The 20,890-nt window shown below is 34.2% G+C and overlaps 3 protein-coding genes across 3 annotated transcripts; 1 reads left to right on the top strand and 2 right to left on the bottom strand.

Annotated features, from left to right (window-relative positions):
- Positions 1–3,207: 3,207 nt before the first annotated feature.
- Positions 3,208–5,115, bottom strand: LOC128180370 (leukocyte elastase inhibitor-like). Its single transcript, XM_052848429.1, has one exon. The coding sequence runs from the start codon at positions 4,988–4,990 to the stop codon at positions 3,866–3,868; it is 1,125 nt and encodes a 374-aa protein (XP_052704389.1). The 5' UTR covers positions 4,991–5,115; the 3' UTR covers positions 3,208–3,865.
- A 2,805-nt stretch (positions 5,116–7,920) lies between these two features.
- LOC128180369 (leukocyte elastase inhibitor-like) lies at positions 7,921–9,991 on the bottom strand. Its single transcript, XM_052848427.1, has one exon. The coding sequence runs from the start codon at positions 9,695–9,697 to the stop codon at positions 8,573–8,575; it is 1,125 nt and encodes a 374-aa protein (XP_052704387.1). The 5' UTR covers positions 9,698–9,991; the 3' UTR covers positions 7,921–8,572.
- Positions 9,992–14,361: 4,370 nt separating this feature from the next.
- On the top strand, positions 14,362–16,853 carry LOC128181833 (uncharacterized). Its single transcript, XM_052850374.1, has 3 exons — positions 14,362–14,522; positions 15,661–15,745; positions 16,411–16,853. The coding sequence occupies exons 1-3, from the start codon at positions 14,499–14,501 to the stop codon at positions 16,797–16,799; spliced, it is 498 nt and encodes a 165-aa protein (XP_052706334.1). The 5' UTR covers positions 14,362–14,498; the 3' UTR covers positions 16,800–16,853.
- Positions 16,854–20,890: the final 4,037 nt, after the last annotated feature.

The following is a 20,890-nucleotide window of genomic DNA, read 5'->3' as shown; positions in this document are numbered from 1 at the left end:
TTATCAGAAATCAAAATCCTAGCAATTTGCATACCTCTGATATATGTATAAATGATAAATGATCTGCAAAAGAACAACTTCCTATGTCTTGAAAACTGTTCGAAGAGTTATCGGTACAATAAGGGTACCTTTTTTGACAGCCACTCGCCCGCCCGCAATTTTTACTATTTCAATAATCGGAAACCCGGTTAAAATTCTCTCTCAAAATTCTTAGAATTCAGATGCAGTGGAGTAACATGGGACCTCACGGCGGTCTTCGAACCCCATGCCGCTCAAATTATACATGTAGTTACCCACTTAGGAAATTTCTTGATCCGTCTCATTTCTAGAAAAGAGTTCGCATTTACTTATATTCCAGTTTAAATTACACGTCAATTTTTTTTTTTTGAGAAATAAGATATTAGGCATTTCCTTTTATAATACCAGATTTATATTACGGAAATTAGCGCATTCGTCACATCGGCAACGGTTTTTTTTCCCCTACATGAACCTCTTCCTGTTTGGTCCAGTTTTAATCATACCTTAAAATTTTTTCTAAAAATAATACCGGTGTTTTCGATAGAAAAGGTGTCGTTCATTAAAAGCTTATTGCAACAGTTTATCTAAATATTCTGTTTATTTTTCGTTCATTCGAGCGGTTACAGCATGCCTTTTCCCGCAGCAAGGCAGTTGCCATATAAGGTCATGTCAAAATTCGACAAACTTGTAGACTTTACATTTGTCAATTTGTATCATGTCAGATGTGCTATTGCCGAGCCTAAAGTTACAAATGCAGAAACTACGGATTCAAAGTGTGCAAAGTTGAAGGTTTAATTAACTTATGTAAATAAATAATAAAGTTGCAAAATGTGCATAATGTGAAGGATCTTAGTCAAATCTTACACGTGTTTATGCCCGAGTTTTATAGGTTACACGATCAGAATTACACATATTCATACTCAGGCTCACACATCAACACGATTGCATGTTCGGATTTACAAGTATACATGTCTGGATTTTTGAACACGATTACCCTCCATAATAATCCTCCTTCTTGTTTACAATTTTCTTCCATTTTGACCTGTAAATGGGGCTCCCCACAGGGTTTCGGTGTACATGCTCTCTAAACGTGCATAACACGTTTATGGGCCCAGTACTGTACAGCGTTGATATTTTAATCAAGGTACTGAAGAACTGAAGGGAGTTGATTTTGTCGATGTTTATTTATTTTAAAATCAATGATATGTTATTTTGCATGACAAGTATATGTATACGTAGTTTCTAATTTAAATTACGCATATTTTTATAATATGAATTTTTGAACTTTTTCGACTAGAATGTCGAGAAACCTCCATATGAATCATGTTAAATAATATTTAAAGATAAAATTAATTCAATCAAAGTATGTATCAGTGGTAGATATATTTCTCGAAAATTGTATGGATATTTAACTCTTGTCTCCTTCAACCAAACGCTCGGCTGACACCGTAAATCTCCGACAAGGGTTTACGGAGACAGCCGAGCGTCGAGTTGAACGAGACTATATTGAACTCTGGCGTAGGAATACATACGAATACAAAAAATATTTAAATTGTTCGTATCATTTAAAATCTGACTATTTTTAAGGTATTTGGAAATAAGTTTCCTTGAAAAACAATGCTTTAGCATACATTTCATCGAATTCATCAATTATTTTCAAGAACTAAGTCTTGTCAGGAGCAATGATTTGTGCTGAGGTCCAAACACTGTTTCACTTTCGGTTTGTCCGCGTGACTGCATAGGAGAGTTGATTAAAAATCAACTCCCAAAAAGTGTGTAATAAAAAAGAATTTATAATGTAGTTAATCATTATAAGTTCTTTGCCAAAGTAGCCTTTGTGAAACAAAGAAGATTGCGGCTAACGATATTTGTTTTTTTGTTTCTTACAAAAGATCCACGGTAAAAATTCAATTGTTTTGTAAAGATGTATATTTGAATAAAAAAAACTAAAGTATCGACAGCTGAAAATGAACTTTGAACTCAACAAGTGCAATTTATATATATATATATATATATATATATATATATATATATATATATATATATATATATATATATATATATTAACGATAGTCTAGACTGAGAGGCATACACATGTGCAGCTCAACATGTAGTGATAACATATATAGCATATACGCTTGCATCTATTTTTGTATATAATACTTAATTATTTATAAAAAGAGATCTACTTTAAAACATTTACTTTTGCAGTTTTAGCTCGTACATGTATTTATCTCACGCCATTGCTTTTATCCTTTAACAAAAATTCCTCAAAATGTTAGCACTCACTTTCATTGGTATAGACATAGACTTCTGATTAACTAAATAGGCTTAATGTTCTGTAATTTGCCATAATGTTTAATGTATAAAAGAAAAAAAATTGTGTACGAAAAAAATTCAAAACACTCTCTATTTACAATCAATTAATTGTGCTAGTTTCGTTAATTTCTTAATTTTTGTTGTAGTTTTTTGTTTTTCTTTTGTTTTTTGTTTTTGGTGGTGGTGGGGGGGGGGTCTTCTTTCTCTTTTGGAAGGGGGTAGGGTTTAAAAAATAAGGCAGACTTTTTTTATACATAAAGCAATCGGAGGGGGTAGGGTTTAAAAAAATAAGGCAAGATTTTTTTTGGGGGGGTGGGGGGAGGGGGAGGGTTTAGTTTTTGGTTTGTTTTTTATTTGGTACACTCTACGCTCAAACAATTTTAGAGTAAACATCTGCTTATTAAAGCAAGCATATTTGTATTAAGAAACAAATTTCAAAATTCCTCAGAAATTTATATTCAAGACAAAAAATTGAATTCTTTCTTCATGATCATCGTTACATAAAAACTTGAAATCCTAAAGAAAGTAACGAATGTAAATTTAAATTTTAAACACCTGCTTCATATGACTTAAAAATATTCTAGTTTAAAATTGATGGAATACATCTTAATGAAGTAAAACCTGGGACCAGTGCTTACATGTATATGATGCAAAGTGCAACATTTTTATATTTTATATGCTAGTGTCTAAATAAAAGCTTTAAATATTATTAATGAATACCTAAAATTAAGATTATATATTATACTATTTAGACAACAGAGAGAGAGAGAGAGAGAGAGAGAGAGAGAGAGAGAGAGAGAGAGAGAGAGAGTTATACCAATTAATAATATATACAAAGTAAATATTAATTTTAAATTTAAGAAATGCGTTTATTCATTCGAGAGAAACACAAATCAGCTTTATTATCTACAACAGTAATTAAGGACAGCGGATTTCATGGCACAAAATGTCCGACATTATATTGATGAATGTATTTACAGTTCTTGCTGAAGATTTTGTATTTTCCAAATTGTATATGATAATTCTTTGCACACTTCACTATGCAGTCAACAAAAAGATAAGAGAACCAAGCTGGAACAGGCAAATATGCCGACGGACAACTCTCAGAAAACAAAGGATAACTCCGGTACTCGATCCGGGGACCAATGAGTCCAAATTCCAGTAACACGTTTTCGTATGATAAATACGAATGCGACATATCTATCTCCCGAACTTGGAGAGCTCTTCGTTCTCTTCCGTTTAGAGCCATGTTTATACCAGTTTTTCTAAAATTATTGGTTACTTCTTTATCAGCTGTACGTGTTTACAGTTTACTTCAGGAAATGGAGTTGTCGAACTTTGCCTTGTATTGCAATGAATATTATGAATAACTCAAAGTACAAAATATATGTGAAAACAATTATAACAAATCAAATGTACATGTCAAACATTGAAAGCTATAAGCAATTTATACAAGATCATGTATTCATACAATAAATTTTGATAATAGAATTTAGTTTGTAAAAATTATGGTTTACATTTCATGATATTAGTTGGTTGGTTTCAAGAAGCGACCGATAAACAATACAGTTCCGGTCGAACTTTCCCTGATAAGAAAGAGGAAGGGGTGGTCCGCTTTAAATACTTTTGGTTCTGGCGGCATGCACAGCAGTTTCTCAATTATTGCTGTAGCAGCGGCAGCTTCCGTGCTCTCCTCGTTGACCTCAACAAACGCTTTGTGAATGACATCAGATACATAAGTGCCATCTGGCGGGGTTTTCATCATGGCGCCGAAGTCGGCTTTACTGGAAAAGATATCAGTGATTCCCATCCCACCAAGAACTTTATCCAGTTGAAACGAGCTTTCTAGTTTGAATTTCGGTATGGAGACAATGACATCCTCACGGTACATTTCCTTTGTTAGTTCCCGAAACGTGTCAGCCGACAAGCTTGATTCCAATGACGACAACCCGTCAACCTTGTTCGGAAGAATAATTAGCATACTCAGTTCTCCCCCTTTGTATGGAAGATCCAGAACTTGGCAATCCAGTGATTTTGACATACCAATTAGCCACTTTTCCTTTTCCATATTCATCATTTCAACCGTGCCCGACTCTGTCTCGGATATTCGAAATGGTTCGCTCTTTGTATTCGAGGCCTTGAATGCATTTTCCCAATCCCCTTTGAAGTAAATAGCATTGGTTAGAACAATTAACGAAAGGGAGTTAATTACTCCCTCTGGAATCAAATCCTTGATTTTATTGTTTGTCTGGTCTTCAACCCAGGTGTTGATTCGAGTTCTTGACCCTTCCGGGTTTCCCACAAAATCCAACAATTCTATTTCGCTGTTGTAATAGTCCAGCGATTCCTTTTTATACGACTCTTTAATCTCCAGACCGAGTTTGGAAAATATCCGGTTGGCTATTGCGAGCTTTGCCCCGTCCTTGGACTTTCCCGTCAGGGTGGCGTGTAGCTTTTGATACGCCTGGTGCGGGTTAGGAACCCCCGCTACTCCCAATACCTGTTTTATCTGCTCCTCGGATTCCCCTTTGGCGCCCAACATCGTTAACATAAGAGCCGCCGATACACTGTAGGGTGACATAAACAGATTCCCATCCCCTTCGCATAGAACTGGATAAAGTTTAAAAGCGAAGTTTGTGACTGCACTCTCCATGACTGATCTTGAAAAGATCGAGTTGAAATTAGAAAATCTTCTAGAGCCGGTAAATTCTATCACTTCCTGTCTCTTTCCGTGTTTATCTCCGTTCTGGCGTGATTCCGTGGGATTATGTGGATTTTGCAAAGTGCACAGATCGTCTGCCACTTTTATCAGGTCGATACCACTATATTTTGTGACGTCGGCATAAATTTGCATACTAAATTAGGCATCTGTTTACTTTTATCGACAAGCCAATCAGGTGAATGAGTTGCAAGGCATTGTGTGCTACTACAAGTTTCAGTATATACAAAGTCTATTTAAAATATATACCATTTTGCATTGTCCTTTGGAAACTCATTTTGAATTATTTTTCAGAATTTACGAAAGTAATATAGACAATTATGTCTGAACTTCAATTTCTATGCTCACATTTAAAAAAATATTGCATATGAGGACTTATATCAACCTATTTAAATACCCCATTGTCATTGTTCAAAAGAGGTACGTCCTATTGAATTAAAAGCAGTGAGTACTGTTTTTTTTCACGTGATCCCCCATATTTGGGACAACATTAGTAGAACGCGCGTTGATATTTTCTTCAGGGACATTCATCAGAATGCTTAACGAACAAACTACTTTATGCTGCATATAGCTTGCGCTTCTGCGTTTGTATATTTGTGCATTTCTACTACCGCAGCTATTCACGTATGTTAAAAATGTACAGTTACCTGTATTTATTTCTAGTGCATAATGATAAAGTCACCAATACACAAATGTGATGGGGTTTTTTCTTATCAACATATGTTTGTACTTGTATGCGTATGTTTGTCAGTCCTTTGATACTGATCATTTTTGAAGCAACAATTAATCAACTAAAACAACAAAAAAATTTAATGTTAGCATGGAACAAAGTTAATGGTACGTAACCTTTCCTTTTTTACCTTCTTAAGTAAAAATCAAGACGTACAAACATTCCGGCAAGCAATTAAATATTGTGTATAAAACAGACAAATACCACGTGCGTTTGTTGAATCGTAAACACGTTATAGACCGTCATGCATTGCAACTCATTCACTGGATTGGAGAATCTGTTTGCCGAAAATACTGTCACGTGTTAAATAATGCTATCCATATAAGGTAGTGTACCCGACCTGTTTATAGCAGGCACGTAGCATCAGGGGGAGCCGGGGGGGGGGGCTGCCCCCTCCCCCCACTTTTTCTCGCAGCAACAATTTTTTTAAAATTTACATATAAAAAATTGAATTAACATGGAGTTGCCCCCCCCCCACCCCCACTTTTTTTGGAGGATGTAAAAAATTAAAAAATTGATATGAAAATAAGAAAATTAGGATTGAAATAGAAATTATATACTACGCCAGCCCCCCCCCCCCCCCCCCCCGATTTCCTTTTTTTTTTTTGCTTGTCAAGATTTTTTGGATGAGTCTGCCCCCCCCCCCCCCGCACTTTCAAAAACGATGCTACGTGCATGTATAGTGTGCAATCAAGCTGTAATTTTATTAACCTGTGTTGCTCGATAAACAAGTGCTACCTGCACTACCTGGTCATCCCTCACTATCTTATTTATAATCCTCCTTCTTGTTTACAATTTTCATCCCTGTAAATGGGGCTCCCCACAGGGTTTCGGTGTACATGCTCTCTAAACGTGCATAACACGTTTATGTGCCCAGTACTGTACAGCGTTGGTATTTTAAAAAGTGTATAATAAAAAAGAATTTATAATGTAGTTAATCATTATAAGTTCTTTGCAAAAGTAGACTATGTGAAACAAAGAAGATTGCGGCTAACGATATTTGTTTTTTTTTTCTTACAAGAGATGCCGTAAAAATTCAATTGTTTTGTAAAGATGTATATTTGAATAAAAAAAACTACAGTATCGACAGCTGATTTTTTTTTTTGTATATGATACTTTATTATTTATAAAAGGAGATCTACTTTAAAACATTTACTTTTGCAGTTTTAGCTTTTACATGTATTTATCTCACGCCATTGTTTTTATCCTTAAAAAAAAATCCTCAAAATGTTAGCACTCACTTTTATTGGGATAGATATAGACTTCTGATTAACTAAACATGCTTAATGTTCTTTAATTTGCAATAATGTTTAATGAATAAAAGAAAAAAAATTGTGTACGAAAAAAAATTCAAAACACTCACTTGTACAATCAATTAATTGTGCTAGTTTCGTTAATTTCTTAATTTTTGTTGTTGTTATTGTTTTTCTTTTGTTTTTTGTTTTTGGGTTGGGGGGGGGTGTCTTTTTTCTCTCTTTGTTTTGGAAGGGGATAGGGTTTAAAAAATAAGGCAAGCTTTTTTTATATATAAAGCAATCGGAGGGGGTAGGGTTTAAAAAAATAAGGCAAGATTTTTTTGGGGGGGTGGGGGGGAGGGGGAGGGTTTGGCTTTGGTTTGTTTTTTATTTGGTACATTCTATGCTCAAACAATTTTAGAGTAAACATCTGCTTATTAAAGCAAGCATATTTGTTTGTAAGAAACAAATTTCAAAATTTCTCAGAAATTTATATTCAAGACACAAAAATTGAATTCTTTCTTCATGATCATCGTTACATAAAAACTTTCTAAAGAAAGTAACGAATGTAAAATCAAATTCTGAACACCTGCTTCTTATGACTTACAAATATTTTAGTTTAAAATTAATGGAATACATCTTAATGAAGTAAAACCTGGGACCAGTGCTTACATGTATATGATGCAAAGTGCAACATTTTTATATGCTTGTGTCTAAATAAAAGTTTTAAATATTATTAATAAATACCTAAAATTAAGATTATATATTATATTATATAGACAAGAGAGAGAGAGAGAGAGAGAGAGAGAGAGAGAGAGAATGACTACTAGTATATAATCAACATTATATCAACAATCTTAAAAAATACCTATTAATAATATATACAATGTAAATATTAATTTTAAATTTAAGAAATGCGTTTATTCATTCGAGAGAAACACAAATCAGCTTTATTATCTACAACAGTAAGGACAGCGGATTTCATGGCACAATATGTCCGACATTATATTGATGAATTTACAGATTTTGTAATTTCCAAATTGTATATGATAATTCTTTGCAAACTTCACTATGCAGTCAACAAAAAGATAAGAGAACCCAGCTGGAACAGGCAAATATGCCGACGGACAACTCTCAGAAAACATAGGATAACTCCGGTACTCGATCCGGGGACCATTGAGTCCAAATTCCAGTAACACGTTTTCGTATGATAAATACGAATGCGACATATCTATCTCCGGAACTTGAGGAGCTCTTCGTATTCTTCCGTTTAGAGCCATGTTTATACCAGTTTTTCTAAAACTATTGGTTACTTCTTTATCAGCTGTATGTGTTTACAGTTTACTTCAGGAAATGGAGTTGTCCAACCTTGCCTTGTATTGCAATGAATATAATAAATAAGTCATAGTACAAAATATATGTGAAAACACTTATAACAAATTAAATGTACATGTCAAACATTGAAAGCTATAAGCAATTTATACAAGATCATGTATTATTACAATTAATTTTGATAATAGAATTAAAAATTATGGTTTACATTTGAAGATATTAGTTGGTTGGTTTCAAGAAGCGACCGATAAACAATACAGTTCCGGTCGAATTTTCTCTGATCAGGAAAAGGAAGGGGTGGTCCGCTTTAAATACTATTGGTTCTAGCGGCATGCACATCAGTCTCATCATTACTGCTGTAGCAGCGGCGGCTTCCGTGCCCTCCTCGTTGACCTCAACAAACGCTTTGTGAATGACGTCGGATACATAAGTGCCATCTGGCGGGTTTTCCATCATGCCGCCAAAGTCGGCTTTTCTGGAAAAGATATCGGTGATTCCCATCCCACCAAGAACTTTATCCAGTTGAAACGAGCTTTCTAGTTTGAATTTCGGTATGGAGACAATGACATCCTCGCGGTACATTTCCTTTGTTAGTTCCCGAAACGTGTCAGCCGACAAGCTTGATTCCAATGACGACAATCCGTCAACCTTGTTCGGAAGAACGATTAGCATACTTAGTTCTCCCCCTTTGTATGGAAGATCCAGAACTTGGCAATCCAGTGATTTGGACATACCAATTAGCCACTTTTCCTTTTTCATATTCATCATTTCAACCGTGCCCGACTCTGTCTCGGATACTCGAAATAGTTCGCTCTTTGTATTCGAGGCCTTGAATGCATTTTCCCAATCCCCTTTGAAGTAAATAGCATTGGTTAGAACAATTAACGAAAGGGAATTAATCCCTCCCTCTGGAATCAAATCCTTGATTTTATTGTTGGTCTGGTCCTCAACCCAGGTGTTGATTCGAGTTCTCGACTCTTCCGGGTTTCCCACAAAATCCAACAATTCTATTTCACTGTTGTAATAGTCCAGCGATTCCTTTTTATACGACTCTTTAATCTCCAGACCGAGTTTGGAAAATATCCGGTTGGCTATGGCGAGCTTTGCTCCGTCCTTGGACTTTCCTGTCAGGGTGGCGTGTAGCTTCTGATACGCCTGGTGCGGGTTAGGAACTCCCGCTACTCCCAATACCTGTTTTATCTGCTCCTCGGATTCCCCTTTGGTGCCCAACATCGTTAACATAAGAGCCGCCGATACACTGTAGGGTGACATAAACAGATTCCCACCCCCTTCGCATAGAACTTGATAGAGTTTAAAAGAGAAGTCCGTGACTGCACTCTCCATGACTGATCTTGTAAAGATCCTGTTGAAATTTGAAAATCTTGTAGAGCTGATAAATTCTATCACTTCCTGTCTCTTTCCGTGTTTATCTCCGTTCTGGCGTGATTCCGTGGGATTATGCGGATTTCCCAAAGTGCACAGATCGCCTGCCACTTTTATAGTGTGCAATAAAGCTGTAATTGTATTTACCTGTGGTGCTCGATAAACATGGGATATCTGCTCTACCTGGTCATCCCTCACTATGTTATGTATAATCCTCCCTCTTGTTTACAATTTTCATCCATTTTGACCTGTAAATGGGGCTCCCCACAGGGTTTCGGTGTACATGCTCTCTATACGTGTATAACACGTTTATGGGCTCTGTATTGTACCAGCGCTGGTATTTTAAAAAACCGTGTAATAAAAAAGAATTTATAATGTAGTTAATCATGATAAGTTCTTTGCCAAAGTAGCCTATGTGAAACAAAGAAGATTGCAGCTAACGATATTTGTTTTTTTTTTCTTACAAGAGATGCACCGTAAAAACTCAGTTGTTTTCTGAAGATGTATATTTGAATTAAAAAGAACTACAGTATCGACAGCTGAAAATAAACTTTAAACTCAACAAGCGCAATTATAGATACATTATAATTAACGATAGTCTGAGAGGCATGCACATGTGCAGCATGTAGTGATAACATAAAATAGCATATACGCTTGCATCTATTTTTGTATATAATACTTAATTATTTATAAAAAAGAGATCTACTTTAAAATATGTACTTTTACAGTTTTAGCTTTTACATGTATTTATCTCACGCCATTGTTTTTATTCTTAAAAAAAATCCTCAAAATGTTAGCACTCACTTTTATTGGTATAGACATAGACTTCTGATTAACTAAACATGCGTAATGTTCTGTAATTTGCCATAATGTTAAATGTATTTAAAAGAATAAAAATTACATACGAAAAGAAATTAAATTACTCTCTATGTACAATCAATTAATTGTGCTAGTTTCGTTAATTTCTTAATTTTTGTTGTTGTTTTTTGTGTTTGTTTTGGTTTTTGGTGTGGAGGGGGGGGGGGGGCTTTTTTTCTATTTGTTTTGCAATTGGAAGGTGGGTAGGATTTAAAAAATAAGGCAAGCTTTTTTTATAAAAAGCAAATTGGGGGGAGGGTAGTTTAAAAAATAAAGTAAAATTTTTTTCTTGGAGGGGTGGAGGGTTTGGTTTTGGTTTGGGGTTTTTTTTTTGTACATTCTATGCTCAAATAATTTTAGAGTAAACATCTGCTAACTAAAGCAAGCACATTTGTTTTAAAGAAACAAATTCCAAAATTCCTCAGAAATTTATATTCAAGACGTGTATCAGTGGTTTATCGTAACAAAAAATTGAATTTCTTCTTTGTGATCACTGTTACATAAAAACTTGAAATCCTCAAGAAAGTAACGAATGTAAAATCAAATTTTAAACACCTGCTTCATATGACTTACAAATATTTTAGTTTAAAATTAATGGAATACATCTTAATGAAATAAAACCTTGGACCAGTGCTTACAGTTATATGATGCAAAGTGCAACATTTTTATATGCTAGTGTCTAAATAAAAGTTTTAAATATCATCAATAAATACCCAAAATTAAGAAGATATATTATACTATATAGACAACACAGAGAGAGAGAGAGAGAGAGAGAGAGAGAGAGAGAGAGAGAGAGAGAGAGAATGGCTTATAATAAACATTTTTTTAACAATTTTCAAAAATACCTATTAATAATATATACAATGTAAATATTAATTTCAAATTTAAGAAACTCGTTTATTCATTCGAGAGAAACACAAATTAGCTTTATTATCTACACCAGTAAGGACAGCGGATTTCATGGCACAAAATGTCCGACATTATATTGGTGAATGTATTACAGTTATTGCTGAAGATTTTGTAATTTCCAAATTGTATATGATAATTCTTTGCACACTTGACTATGCAGTCAACAGAAAGATAAGAGAACCCAGCTGGAACAGGCAAATATGCCGACGGACAACTCTCAGAAAACATAGGATAACCCTGGTACTCGATCCGCGTACCATTGAGTCCAAATTCCAGTAGCACGTTTTCGTATGACAGATAAGAATGCGACATATCTATCTCCGGAACTTGAAGAGCTCTTCGTTTTCTTCCGTTTAAGGGGGGACTTAGTGCCATGTTTATAACAGTTTTCAGCATACACTGTAAGTGTGTCGTTCCTATATAAAACGGTTTTGTTGATACTGAAAGAGAAAATAAAAATGTTGAATCATTTCAAAAGTTTAAAAGGTACTGAGTCGGCCTTTATTACATGCATATAGGTTTGCATTTTCCAAATATCTAACAGTATCTTAAGAAAACCTTAATTACGTAATTCACAGCGCTATAGATACTGACAGGACTAAAATCTACACAATCCAGTTCTATCCAGTTTATCGATTGGTCGAAACCTTCAACAACCTAAGTAAAATCACGGAGTGCATGAAATAATCATTATGATGTCGGACTCAAATAACCAAATAAGACGACTTGGCTACTTCTTTTATCGAACGTACTGAAGTGCATTAACAATAATTTAGTTAACTCTACCTACTTTTTGCGATTAATTTAATAATCTGTTAAAGGAAAGATGTAAATATAAAGAATAAAATGCTTTCCTTGATGATTCAGGCGGGTTATGAAGGTAACGATCATTGCAGAAAAAAATATACACAACCCTCTAATTTTTTTTTAAAAATGTCAACTCGTTCACTATATTTACGATTATCAATTCACACAGTTATAGACATCCCACCCGAGACTTATTTGACCGAACTGACTACATATACATGTATAGTAAGATTTTCGGCCCCGCCCACCCTCACCTCCTCCGTGCCTGCAGTCGGTTCTCAGCACACGTGAGACAGGTGTGCTATGAAGGAGTCTGATGACAAGTAGAAAGACGCATAGACGATGCGGAGTCTGTAAATAAATAAGTAAGACTTTTAATAACATCCGAACACAGTGCTGAATAATTAGGCCAGTATTCAAGGCGACGTTTTTTTAAAACTCAGATCTGTCTAAGAAGTAGATACTGAAAAACATAGTAATTATGCTGTTTGATAGACTATTGATTAGAGTTATTATAATATAAAACCACATTTGTTTATAGTTATTCTAATATTTTTCACTATTAAACTTAAGCTTTGAAGATAAACGTCCAGTTGGAGAAATTGTCGATAAGGTAGTATTCCATACAGGATATATAGGAAATCTTGAAGGATTTTTTTTTATAAATCCTACAAACCAAAACTTTTTACATGAATGAACGAACTTAACTGTAGCAGAAGATACTACATGTAGTAAGAAGAAAGCTTACCTTCATATTTCTGAAGGAACAAATAAAAGTCACTAATTATTTAACGTTTTCAAGTCCACAATAAAATAAAAGGATGGTGATGGATCAGCGGTATTTGACCCAAGTTCTATTTCCACTAACAGTTAAACAATCAATGAGGCGTTAAATTCACGTTCTTTTATGACGAATTTGATGATGGATACTCCTAAATGGGTTTCCAGGTCATTAGGACCACAAAAATGACCTATTGCGATTGTTGGGGGGAAGGTCCGTCGTCGTGTGTCGTCATGTCTACGTTGATCATTGATCTTTTTTAAACACATTTAATTAGATATAGCTGACCAAACTTTATTTGATATATAAGAACTAATCTGTTAACTGAAAAACAGAAATAAAAATTGTGAAATACACGTCTTAAGGCAGAATGGTAGTTTTAAAAGAAGTTAATTGTTACAATTTTATCTCGTACATGTAACCTAATATATACTATGGATAAAAACAAATGCTTTCTTATAAGAAGGGAAGAGTTCCTTATTTTGGAAATCAACACTTACATGTACATGCACTATCATGCATGCGTCCTGGTAATAAGATTCGATTCTTGATCTATTAATCATATATTAAAATGTATATTGTGCATTCCCCCCCTCTTCCTCTTTGCAACATGCTTATTATGTAAGTTACTCGGGCCACCTTATCTTGATCAATTCCTTGTCGTAGCCAATGAAACAGTTAGAAAAAAAACCTGGAGCGACAATTCAAATGTCCACCCGTTTGCAACAATATTAAAATGAGAGAGAGAGAGAGAGAGAGAGTTTGTGTAGAAAATTCACAAAGAAAAGTCAAAATATTAAGTCGGAAAAAGGTGTTCAAATATATGGACACTTACAGTGTTTAACACATACAATATTGGTTTTATTAATAACCGATACAGTTTCACCTAGCTGTGAATATTAATGAAAGTGTATACAATAAACAAGAAGTGTCAATAGTTGATGTTAAAAGTTCAAATATAGAGGAGGCTTTCCTAAGGGGAAGGGGGGTATAAAGTTAGGAAGAGAAATGACCATTATTGATTGCTTTTTTACCCCCCCCCCCCCCACCTCTGAACTTAATTACAGAACACAACCCATAGAGTTTTTAGGATTGACCTATCATCAAATAGTTTATGAAACCTGAGGTGTGGAGCGCACACATAGTTGCAATGTAGTCCACGGCATTCATTAACATACTAGGTAAATGTAATTAACCTCAGGTAGATTTAGTGATTAACCTCAGGTAGGAAGTACATATATACCACCGATCGAACTTTGCTCTCGATCATTCATCGACAGGTACTTGTAACTTTGTGATAGATGCATTCTGCCTGATTTGTTTACGTCATAGATCTTTGTTCCAAACAGACTTTATAAGTTATCCTGGGCGTTAGGTCTGTCTTTGTGCAATAGAAAGCTTAAGACAATGGGGAAAAACACCGGTGCATTTGTGAGTACTATTTCGAATTCATTTGTCGAATTTTTATCATTATTTTCATTTTTTCCATTAAATGCTTTTAATGTATTTCCTAATCAAAATAAAAACTAACACAAATTCTCATGTGCACACATAATTAAGATCTGCAGTTGCGCGTGCCAAGATTTTACATAAAAATAATGTTCGTATTAATAATTCAATGCAGCCATATGTTTTGGTATCAATTTCATTTTCTTAACTTTGAGAATAGGTATTATAGATTTGTTATCTTTTTAATAAACAGATAGGGCCTACTGATTTCTTTTAAAAACTACCTGTCCTGTAAACTTCTTATTTATGGCAAGTGAAAGAGTATTGATAAAAAAGTACTAAATGTGAACATAAAAAGTCTATATTTCCTTGTGATCCATGACAGGATTTCGCATACAGCCATGTTATCAATACGATCTTTCAAATTTTATTTTTCATAGGTCAATAGTATATTCCCTATAAATGATAAACAAGATACACCACGGATACACATAATTAACATTGTATAGCATGTTGCGGCCTATAAAACTTACAAGGGACTTTTTATTACATAAGGAAAGTATAGCGAGCATAAAGTGAGACTATAATAAGACTAGGTTTAAAAGTGAGATTGTCTCAGTTTTTGTGGCCCCGGGATCATGAAACTAATCTCACTTTGTTTATTTATATTAATCCATTTCTTTGACTTCCATATACCGTTTCCGCCCATCAGTTACTAATCTTGCTGAAGTAAACTGGCCGGTTTAAAACCTTGGTCTTTAAGGTTTATCGTCTATTTGATAAGAGAGACAACTCTCACTGGAATATTTTACTTTTTCTACTTAGATAACGATTTCTCTTTAATGACCATTGTATATTAAAATCGAGGGCATTTTAAATTTCATTTTTAACTTCCTCTCGAAATCATTGAAATACATGTACATTGATATATGATACTATAATTTGCTTCTATTTTTACTGAAATAACAATACACTGTACATGTACCATCGTCTTAATTATGTAAAATATTTCTCAAGAATTATTTATCAAAATATGATGTTTGGAAGAAAAAAAACCCTCTTTATGATTACACAATTTCAAACTTTAATGTTCACGTTGCCATATTACTTCATATTTCAGGTGTTGTTATTTTCCTTAGCCGTCCTTCACGGCGCCTCTTCGTGGCTTTTCCCAAAGAAGACAGCTAACTGCCAACCCGTGGGAAGTAGGTCTTTTAAACTCACTGCAATATATACAGGATTGTCTCTTAACCTTTTCTTTTATGTATTTCTTTTGCAAATGTATGCAGTCTATTCATTTGATAGTTAGATATTTAGTATTTAGTACTCAGTATTTATATCCAGAGCTCGAATGTTAACAAGAATTATGAAAACCCTATAGGTTTTTGATCATTCAGAAAGGTAGATAGAAAATTCAATAGCACAATTAAAAGGTTAGTTTTTTCATGATGTCCATTAAGATGCAAAATGAGGATTGTGCTAATTTTGTTCTCTTAGAACCATTTTAACAAGACCTTGGACATTCAGTAGGGCGTAGTTTAATATTCCTTGCGTCAAAACAAGTTAAAAATGACGTGGTTTTAAGCGAAATTTGCTTCAATTAAATAGTCTTATCTCAAAAGGCATAAAATTCTTGTTGATTTCAAAAGCCATGGCTGAGTGGCTAGCAATGAAATAGGCAGGCCTACGTCACATTGCTCTTTGATATAACTATCCAAAGTCCAAGCCCGTGTTAAAATGGTTCCAACACATTCAACAGGGTTACATATAGCCTAGGGCTGCACTGGTACATGAATATAGTAAGGTTAGGATATGAATAAATTACTTGTTAACTATTTTGTAGTTTCAAATTTTTTCTTTTAATTTTCAGAGCCATTTTATTTCGGAAAAACAAATATATGGTGCATGTCGTTATTCCCGCGCAGGGTCTCACGATCGGTACATCGCAACCCATTTGGAATATCTCATCGATGGATCTGGTATGACGGATATTACTTAGAGTTTGGGACCCGGCCCCATGCCAGCGTCGTCATCAGAAACACTCATCCAATGGTCGGAGACTTCTGTCCAATCAAGCCAGAGAAAAATCCAGCGGGATTCAGTGTTCTTCCGGTAGAATGCATCATTGGATGCGCACGCAACTACGAAAGAGTTTTTGGGAAATTTAGCAAAACGAAAAATAACTGTCACATGTTTACAAACAGAATGGCGGATATTCTTTGTCATAACACAGTGTGTCCTAATTGGTGTATGGCGTAAATTAACGTTGAAAATAAATTGGAGTAAAATTTTAAAAAAATGTTACCCTTATTTGTAGAAGCCCTAGTTTTGCAAGGTCCATGTTCGTTCATGTAATTCTTTGAAAACAACTCAATTTTTTTTCCATCCCTGGCAAGTTTGGACAATTTATAATTAAGTATGGACAAATTTGTTTAATGACCTTTTCCCATGGACGTGTTTACTAACTTATTTTATCCGTTTTCTCTTAAAGTTAGCATTGTTGTATGCTTTGTTACTTATAGGCAGCTTTGTTATTTCCTTCCCTCGTATATAAGTATACTCCACGGACACCTAGCGTTTAAATACTCATATATTCTCTTCGCAGTGAAAACACACATACTCAGCTATATTAGATAGGAAAGATATTTAATTGTTTCATTCATAACTAAAATTAATAAATGACGTCTGTGATACTCTTGTGTGACTCTACATGCGATTACAAGTTATATGTTAATTTAAAGCTGATTGGTCCCATTTTGTGTACGCTTTCAAAGGCCCTTTCAAAATTGGCGCACGAGCAGAAGCGACAAAATGTTCGTGCAATTGAAAAATTGTGGTTTTCATGGATAACTCTTGGCCACAAATTCACATCCCCAAGAACATGTAGTTACTCTAGCAATTCTAATATTTAAGGAATAAATCTAATTTCAACCTATTAATATACGATATAACATAACTTGGGGCAGTTTACGCTTTATAAACAGCGAAGCGGTTTATAAAAAGGCGTAAACTGTTCCAAGTTATGTTATATCGTATAACATAGGTACAAATAAAATTTATTCCTTATACTTAAATTTGCTACTATTTAAATAAGATAATAAGGCCCATTAATTAGTTAAAATATGTTAATTTGTACAAAATTTAAACGTAACGTCAAGCGGATTAATATGTTTTGCACGCGCATGTTATTGTGACGTAGGCAAGATATGTTATACGATATATATGAATTTGTTTAGCGAATCAAATGAGGCGTTACAATCAGAATTAAATTGTATTTATTTTAAATTACGTTAAACTTTTTACCAACGAAATTACGTCCCCTGGAACAAGGAAAAATTTGGCTAACCACAAACATTGAACCTCACGAATGAAAATGATTCCACAGTATACCGGTATATATAATTATTTATACATATGGGGTATATATAAACCAAGCAAACAACAAGGATGTATTGGTGCAGCAGCATCGATGGTCAATTGTGGTTTAAAACAGAGGTGCTTGTGCAGGTTATATATACACAGGTGGCAGAGGATGGCAAATGGAAGCTGATAAATCGTGCAATGATAGTAAAATGTTGCACGATTACATGGGACACGTTGAGCAAAATACACGCATAGACAGTTGTGATTCATCTAATAATTAATCAGCGGTTGTCTTATAAGTTTAAAGGGTGTGTCTGACTTTGTGACAATGATATGTAGTGTGTATGTGTATATATTTACATCTACCAAGTATTATTCCCTCTATTTCTGACGAAACTTATAGTTAATTCATAGATCTATAGAAACAAGCAGACTGAAATCTACACGCCCCGTTTATCGATTGGTCGAAATCTAAAGCGGCGGAAACTTAGAAGAAATTGGCAGGTCTGAAATTGACACGCCCTGTTTATCGATTGGTCTAAACCTACAGCGACCTACGCGTATACGAAGTACCACGGACTGCACGAAATAATCTTGATGATGTCAGACTCAACGTCCTACAGGAGACGATTTGACTATTTCTTTTAGCTAATGTACTCAGGTACGTAAACAGTAATTTAGTGAATTTTAATTACTTTTCATAATCAATTTATTAATTAGTTAAAGAAAGATGTAAATATAAACAATAAAATGCTTTCTTTGATGATTCATACGGGCTATGAAGGTAGCGATCATTGCAGAAAAAAATTACATAACCTGCTAACGCGGATTATTTATTTTTTCTGCAATGTCGCTACCTTTACATCCCGAATGAATTACCAAAGAAGGTATTTTATTGTTTAAATTATAACCAAAGCAGTAGACTCAGTTCTCTCGACACTTAGTTACTGATGCTTTCACTCTACCGCTATCGAAATCCGGAAAGTACCCAGCAGCCCTTTTGTAAAAGCTGGCGACCGTCGACAGAATTTAATATTTCTAATATTAGATAAAAATATTAAACACAAAAGCAGCACTGCATTTTGAGTACAACATTGCTTCGAACGATCATAAATTTTCATGTATTTTAAGAGATGTAAGGAAAGAAGAACTACGGAGATATCAGATCTTTTTACAAGGAATAAGAACTACGGAGATATCAGATCTTTTTACAAGGAATAAGAACTATGGAGATATAAGATCTTTTTACAAGGAATAAGAACTATGGAGATATCAGACCTTTTTACAGGGAATAAGAACTATGGAGATATCAGACCTTTTTACAAGGAATAAGAACTACGGAGATATCAGATCTTTTTACAAGGAATAAGAACTACGGAGATATCAGATCTTTTTACAAGGAATAAGAACTATGGAGATATCAGACCTTTTTACAAGGAATAAGAACTATGGAGATATCAGATCTTTTTACAAGAAAATAAGAACTATGGAGATATCAGATCTTTTTACAAGGAATAAGAACTACGGAGATATCAGACCTTTTTACAAGGAATAAGAACTACGGAGATATCAGATCTTTTTACAAGGAATAAGAACTACGGAGATATCAGACCTTTTTACAAGGAATAAGAACTACGGAGATATCAGATCTTTTTACAAGGAATAAGAACTACGGAGATATCAGATCTTTTTACAAGGAATAAGAACTATGGAAATATCAGATCTTTTTACAAGGAATAAGAACTACGGAGATATCAGACCTTTTTACAAGGAATAAGAACTATGGAGATATCAGATCTTTTTACAAGGAATAAGAACTACGGAGATATCAGATCTTTTTACAAGGAATAAGAACTTTGGAGATATCAGATCTTTTTACAAGGAATAAGAACTATGGAGATATCCGATCTTTTTACAAGGAATAAGAACTATGGAGATATCAGATCTTTTTACAGACGGTAATGTGTTAAATGTGGATTGGGACATTTCCATATCGTGACGTATTTCCTATCGAAAGGAACAATATAATCAAGTATATAGTTTAATAAGTATATTTTCGCAAAATTGTTACACAATGGTTTATAAGAGCGTTGTCCTATAAGTCATAAGTTCGAATCTATAATTTGTACCTTTCCAAAAACTTTAAAAACAGATGTTTTGGTCAAATAGGTGAAATGATACTGATTATAATGTACTTTTATCCACATTATTTAATAACTAAGGATGTCCAATACAACTTAAACATTGAAATTTTGTGTCAAGGTATTGTTGCACATATTTTGCCCCATCTCCCAAAGTCTGTGAAAAAATACATTATGTACATGTCAAATTTTTTTTTATTAATCTTTACATAAAGAGAAATGATTTATAAGAAAAAAAATAGGCTATCGATAGATAAAGGGAAATATCAATACTTATTTACACGCACATGCACATTAATCAGTGACAGAAGGTTTAACAATTAATATATGTGTACTTAGAAATGTTTCAGGGTAAAGTTTGCTGTTATTTAGCTTGTTAAAGCCAGAACCGTAGTATCAATTTCCAATTTCGAAATGAGAGGGACAGACCTATGTGTACCCAAAAATCTTGGCTAGCAAAAGAAATAAAAGAAAAAAAAAGAACGAACAGAATAAAAACGTAAACAAAAAAATCCATCTCACTTCTGCCAAATATAAATCCAAATCTTATATCTGGCGTGTACGTAAACTTTCTTTTTCAACTTCAAAAAGTATTTGGGGTGCAAGCAAGATAAATGGCTCCTGGAAATAAATTGGGTGGTACAGGCAACCCTAATGTCACCTCCCCATTTGCAATATGTTAAAAAATGGACCATATGTTGTCATATTTACATCTACCATGTATAATTTCCTCTTTTTCTTACGGAAAAATATAGTCAATTCATAGCTCTATAGAAACAGCCAAACTAAAACTTACACGCCCCATTTATCGATTGGTCGAAATCTACAGCGGCTGAAACTGACATG

Source organism: Crassostrea angulata, chromosome 4, assembly GCF_025612915.1.
Source record: "Crassostrea angulata isolate pt1a10 chromosome 4, ASM2561291v2, whole genome shotgun sequence".
Taxonomy (NCBI): Eukaryota; Metazoa; Mollusca; class Bivalvia; order Ostreida; family Ostreidae; genus Magallana; species Magallana angulata.
Note: the sequence above shows the minus strand (reverse complement) of the source record. Positions and strands in the feature narration are given on the sequence as shown.

Bases quoted from the DNA above. Each gene is read 5' to 3' on its own strand.
- LOC128181833 (XM_052850374.1), top strand. From the start codon at position 14,499: ATGGGGAAAAACACCGGTGCATTT. The intron at 14,523-15,660 runs GTGAGTACTATT...TTCATATTTCAG, and splicing joins GGAAAAACACCGGTGCATTT to GTGTTGTTATTTTCCTTAGC. The intron at 15,746-16,410 runs GTAGGTCTTTTA...TTTAATTTTCAG, and splicing joins TAACTGCCAACCCGTGGGAA to AGCCATTTTATTTCGGAAAA.
- LOC128180370 (XM_052848429.1), bottom strand. From the start codon at position 4,990: ATGGAGAGTGCAGTCACAAACTTCGCTTTTAAACTTTATCCAGTTCTA.
- LOC128180369 (XM_052848427.1), bottom strand. From the start codon at position 9,697: ATGGAGAGTGCAGTCACGGACTTCTCTTTTAAACTCTATCAAGTTCTA.